The sequence below is a fragment of the Epinephelus moara genome, chromosome 16 (assembly GCF_006386435.1).
Source record: "Epinephelus moara isolate mb chromosome 16, YSFRI_EMoa_1.0, whole genome shotgun sequence".
NCBI classification, from domain to species: Eukaryota; Metazoa; Chordata; class Actinopteri; order Perciformes; family Serranidae; genus Epinephelus; species Epinephelus moara.
In genome coordinates, this window is record NC_065521.1 from 47434206 (window position 1) to 47440610 (window position 6405).

Consider the following 6405-nt stretch of genomic DNA (forward strand, 5'->3'; position numbering starts at 1 on the left):
GGAAGTGGTTCAGGCTCAGAGGATGACGACTTCCTGACTGAGGCCTCCGCACCTCATCAATATTTACACCAGAGGGCCAAATATTTATTAACCTGTCATAAATCATACCATTATCATTATATTATTATTATTATTATTATCATTATTATTACATCGTACTTACCACTGTGTTATATTGTCCTACCACATCAAGTAATATATTTCAGTTTCACATTTCATTTCCATATTTTTTCTATATTATTAGAGACAACACTTAGCATCATTTTTAATCACAGCTTGTATCGCCTACTATTAATCACACTGTGTCACTTTACCTCTTAACCCTGTCTTTAATTGCTCTTGTATGGTTCTTTTTTTTAACTTCTGCTCTTATACTGGTTATATAACCCCTTATTTTATTAATTCTTCTTTTTTTTACTTCTCTATTCAGCTGTACTTATTTCTGTCTTATATTGATGAACAAGATCAGTGCTAGCCATGGTGGAAGAGGTATTCAGACCCTTTAATAAGACCACACTGCAAGCACAAGTCCTGCATTCAAAAGCTTACTGAATTAAAAAGTATGGAAGTATTTAAGCAAAATGTACTTAAAGTATTGATTGTGCAGTAAAATGTTCTGTGCTGTCAGTCTTTTACTATTACATGTTATGTTTCTGTGTTATTATTTATAAGAGGGGAGGGGGCGATGCAAAACAGGGGAGGCACTTCAAATAATTTATTAAGCACCAGGGAGGAAGTTATGATCTTTTATTTTTGCTTAGAGAGTGATAGTTAACTTTACATGGTCATTTATATACTTGTTCAAAATACCCCCAGAACCCCCAAACCTGCAAGTGGGTTTAAAAGGCATGTAACTAAAGCTGTCAGACAAATGTAGTGCAGTAAAAAGGACAATATTTACCTCTTAGATGTAGAGGAGTGGAAGTATGAAGAAGCACAAAACAGAAATACTTGAGTAAAGTTGTACTTAGGTACAGTGCTAAGTGTATAATGTAAATGTACTTATCTACTTTGTCCCACTGCTCTCATCAGTCCACTTTTACAGTGAAGTGCACCACAAGCTATCAGCTTTTGAAAATGACAATATGGCAGTGTTGAGTTTACAGCTTGTTGCTGACTCTAAGTGGAAAACAAACAAACAAAAAAAGGTAAATTAAGCCTTTCATCCCCAGAGGGCAAATACAGGTGTTGCAGCAGCACAAAGACAGAGATAAAGAAATAAGGACAGACAAATATGGAAAGAAAAATAAATAAATAAAAGTAATAATTATAAATATAAACAGACAAATATAGACAGAAAAAATGTAAAATAAAACAATGCTTAACAGAAACCCTTAAAAATAAATAAATGATAATTTACAGAAATACAGACAAATATAGAAAGTGAAATAAATAAAGAAATAAAAATAATAATTAACAAAAATATAGACAAATACAGGAAGTATAATAAATAAGGAAATAAAAATACAAATTAAAAGAAATATAGACAAATATAGACAGAATAAAATAAAATAGAAAATAAAACAATAATTAACAAAAACCCAGACAAACATAGAAAGTAAATAAATAACTAAATACATAAAAAATAATAATTACCAGAGCTACAGACAAATATAGACAAAAATAAATAAAAAATACCAACCTGAAATATATGAGAAAGAAATGTAAACTATAAAAGATTAGCTGGACTCAAAATCACAATGAAAGCAGTAATTAAACAGTATAAATTCCTTATTTGGGTGCATTTATACCGTATACACTTGTTATATGTTTATGTTTTGCCAACAAAAAAATGAGACAATGCTTTTCCCTTTCACTTTTATGATTTTATTAATTGAAAATCTTAACATTTTACATAACTGAATGATTTATAACTAAAAATATCGATTATTTGTGTGTTTAATTGTTCTTTTTGTTTGTATGTGGCGTCATGAATTTCAACTGTTGTGGTTGTAAATATCGCGAGTTTTCAGCCCGTTGTTCTCAGCCAATCAGCGCCGTCACCAATAAACGCTCGGCCAATGAGCCTCCAGTTTACTGTCGCGTGGTTGTCAGGGAGGGAAACGTTCCGCTGCTGTTCGCGCGCAGTGTCAGAGACATCATGGAGGTGGAGATGGCGGAGGCTGCCAGTGAGCAGAGACCGACAGAGAGCGTTCAGAGGGCGGACTCAGGAGCCGGAGAGGCCTCGGCTAAAAGCTCCGGCAGCACCTACGAGCTGCCCTGGGTGGAGAAGTACCGGCCGCTGAAGCTGAACGAGATCGTGGGGAACGAGGAGACGGTGAGCCGGCTGGAGGTGTTCGCCAGGGAGGGAAACGTCCCCAACATCATCATCGCAGGTCCGTATAAGAATAATTAAGTTTATAGTTTTATATCTCTTTCAGACAGGCTGCTAATAAAAGTTTAAAATAAGTGTTAAAATAATATCAGTAACGTGAAAAGTCCTGACTCATAATTGTTCTCAAGTAAAAGTACAGCAGTATTAGCATGAAAATATAGTCCCAAAATTAAAAGTACTCATCATACAGAATGGTCTATTTAATATATATTGGATTATTAATATAGGACAGTGTTAATGTTTTCAGTGATAAAGGTGGAGATGATTTTAATTACTTTATATACTGCTGGGTAGCTTAATTTATAATAATGCATCACAATGCAGTTGATTATATTTTGTATTAATCTAAATCTGCACAGCAATTTAAGATATAAGTCAGTTCTGGGAAAGGTTTTCACGGGCTTGAAATATTCAACTGAAAATATTTAACTGAAAACAGTCACATGTCAGCTGTGTGTTGAGTCCACCATTATTATTATTATTATTATTATTATTATTGTGCTCCTTGAAACAGGTTACTACACCGAGCAAAGAAAGCACTGATTAATCTTCTGTTGATGGACTAACTGATTAATCATCCAGTCATTTCAGCTCTACACTTTTTAAGCGTACACAATAAAAATACCGGGGTGATCGTTACGAGGAATCATTACAACTTACAGACTAACACACTGGTGCTAAATCTGGTTATTTGCACATCTTAAAGAGCTTCAATGTAAAGTTGTTTTGTCACATGCCGGCTCGTACAAACTGTGAGTATTGTTTGGTCTTTCATAAAGAGGGAAAAAGAATAACGTGTGTATGTGTGTGTTGTGATCCAGGTCCTCCAGGCACAGGAAAGACCACCAGCATCTTGTGTTTGGCCCGAGCTCTGCTGGGAGCCTCCATGAAAGACGCCGTGCTGGAGCTCAACGCTTCAAATGAAAGGTGAGACGCCTGCTGAGAATATCTAAAAACTATAATTATACAAAAAAAAACCCAAGTCTTTTTAAGGTGAAGTCTGAATGTTGACACTCAGAAACCAACACAACCTAGATTTAACTAATGTCGGGTGTTGGTGACTGTTGCTGTGTGTCTGCAGAGGCATCGAGGTGGTGAGGAACAAGATCAAGATGTTCGCTCAGCAGAAAGTCACACTGCCCAAAGGACGACACAAGATCATCATCCTGGACGAAGCCGACAGGTGAGACGACGAGAGCTGTGGCACAGTTTCTGATTAGTCTTTAGTATTACAGATTTCTAGGTCAGTGGTCCCCGACCTGGGTGTCAAGACCCTGCAAAGAATCCCAAGATAAATCTGACAGAAAATTAAAGGGTTGAGAAAGACTTCTGTTACATTTTCAAATGAAATTATCAGAGAAAGATGGATTTGCTCACAACACATCAGCCTTTGATGAGGAGTCACAAGTAGACTTTAGCCCCTTTTACACAGCCTGTTCAAGGCGGGAAGAGCATGCTGTTATTCCGCCTCACCTCACCTCAAAAGGTACGATCGTGGAATGACGGAGGCAGAGTTGTCTCGCCTTTAGGCCGGCAGCGAAGGTAGTAAAAGTGCAGAATCGACTTCTTTGGGAGAGGGACAGGTGTGACGTTTTGACGATGTGTTATGTGTGCAACCTGATGTGGGAGATTTAAGGCTCAGACATACTTTCCACGTTGAGCATCCACAGAAAGCTGCGGTCATACAGACATGGACGCGCATGCGGTTTTATTCATCGTACAACTGACGGGCCACTACAGCCCCTGGCAGAAAACAGGAGGGCTGGGAGGTGAACTTACCATTCTCCTTCTGCCGACGGCAGGTGAAAGTGAAACTAAAAAGATGCTGCAATCATCAACGTCGAATCAACATCTGTCAAATATCCAATTTAAAACTAACTTCACCGTGGTGAGGCGACTGCAGCTGGCTTGACCACAGTGTTTCGGACCGGACTGAAGTTGGGGACAAAAAATTGGAACATGCGTTGTCTGTGCGCTTGCTGCGCCTACAGTACAGTACGTGTGGTTACGAGAAATGGGCTGCGCACAGACATCCACACGGGGGTTCATGCAGACCCTTAGCAGACCTGGTTGGATGATGACATAACGTTTACTTCACACGAACCAAAGCAGACCCGTAAACTATGACTTGGCTCTTTAAAATCAGCAAGTAACAGTTAGCAGCTAACTCAAAGACGAACAGCAGCTGAAAGTGTCCACAAATTGTGAAAACAATGAGGTGCACCCTCCGAGCAGAGGACGAGATCAGCCGCCATATAACAGGGACGGCAAATGATTGTTACGCCATTGTTATTGTTTAGAAACACTGCCTACGTGTATGTTACATGTCACACTAGAGGCCGACAGTGTTGTTACACGTCACGTCTGTTTTGCTTCCGCAGTAATGGCACACTGTCTGAAATCACACACTAGAGCGACATGATGCAGATGTTGTTTGGTTCAGAAATGAACAAGAGTTTGACTACTTAAAACATTCGTCATAAAAATGTTTTGAATGTGTGATCTGTGTTTGACATGACACATTAATCCGAGGCTGAGGTGATGGAAAATGCATTTGTCTGAAGATTATCTGTCGCACTGTGAGTAACGTTGACACCTTTAATGTCTCCATCCTTCATCCTCCTCCTCCTCCTCCTCCTCCTTCTCCTCCTCCTCCTCCTCCCAGCATGACAGACGGAGCTCAGCAGGCGTTAAGGAGGATCATGGAGATCTACTCAAAGACAACACGCTTCGCTCTCGCCTGTAACGCCTCGGATAAGATCATCGAGCCGATCCAATCTCGCTGCGCCGTGCTGCGCTACTCCAAACTGACGGACGGACAGATCCTGGCCCGGCTGCAGGATGTGGTGGAGAAGGAGCGTCTGTCCGTGTCTGACGACGGGCTGGAGGCCGTCATCTTCACCGCCCAGGGAGACATGAGACAGGTGAGGTCCAGGAGGTCAGAGTTCAGTGCTCGGCTCAAAGGCACGTGGTCGTTCTGCTGACTTCCTGTTTGTGTGTTTCCAGGCGTTGAACAACCTGCAGTCGACCAACTCCGGCTTCGGCTACATCAACAGTGAGAACGTATTCAAAGTGTGCGACGAGCCTCACCCGCTGATGGTGAAAAGCATGCTGGGACACTGTGTGAAGGGGGACATCGACGAGGCCTACAAGGTGGTGGAGCAGCTGTGGGCGCTGGGATACTCTCCGGAGGACATCATCGGAAACATCTTCAGGGTCTGTAAGACGTTCCAGATGGCCGAGTACCTCAAACTGGAATTCATCAAGGTGAGGCGTCCTGACATCACACGTCCTACAGCTGACATCACACGTCCGACAGCTGACATCACACCTCCTACAGCTGACAGCTACATCCATCCATCTATTCATTGATCAGCAAAAACATACAGTTTATTTTTTTAAACCATTTATCAAACAGTATATTCTTTTTCGGGTTTTGGATTGTTGTCAAAAAAAATGAAAAATTTAAAAAAGAAAACAACATCATAATACCCTGCTGGGTTCAGTAAACAACACAAGTACTTGATGTCTGAAAAGGAGCAGGAGGAGGTGAATACTTATAAAATTCTTCCCCCTTTTCATATTTTATCAAAAAGCTTAATATTAAACATTGAAAAAAATAAAATAAAAACAGACTTAATAAAGACATTATATACATCAATCTTAATTTCCTTTGTAAAAGTTTTATTTACTAAATGAATAAGGCCTTTACATATAAAGTAAATAAATATTTTTGTAATAAAAATGTCTTTCTTTAAGCCTTTATTTACTTTATTCTATTTACCTTGTATCCTAAATAAAGTTTATACATAAAGTAAATAAAGACTTGCATAAAAAATTGACATGTATATGTTTATATGGTAGTAAATAAAAACTTTATTTACTTTATATATAAATGTATAAATGTTAAAATAAAATTAATATACACTACTCCATACCCATTGGTAGCTTTGTCACCTTCTACCTATGCCAATCCTCAATGCCTATGTGCAGTTTCACATAGATTGACCACGTCAGTGAGTAGAAAAACGTGGGACAGACAGAATGACTGACTGACAGAATGACACACT

General features: G+C 39.3%; 1 protein-coding gene across 1 annotated transcript in view; it reads left to right on the forward strand.

The window, feature by feature from the left end:
• The first annotated feature begins 1915 nt into the window (after positions 1-1915).
• Positions 1916-6405, forward strand: part of rfc2 (replication factor C (activator 1) 2) — a 6282-nt gene continuing 1792 nt past the window's right edge. The window contains exons 1-5 of the mRNA XM_050064480.1: positions 1916-2336; positions 3157-3262; positions 3417-3518; positions 5001-5259; positions 5342-5602. Of these exons, the coding sequence (XP_049920437.1) occupies positions 1931-2336; positions 3157-3262; positions 3417-3518; positions 5001-5259; positions 5342-5602 (1134 nt within the window). The 5' untranslated portion in view covers positions 1916-1930. The remainder of the gene's footprint in view (positions 2337-3156; positions 3263-3416; positions 3519-5000; positions 5260-5341; positions 5603-6405) is intronic.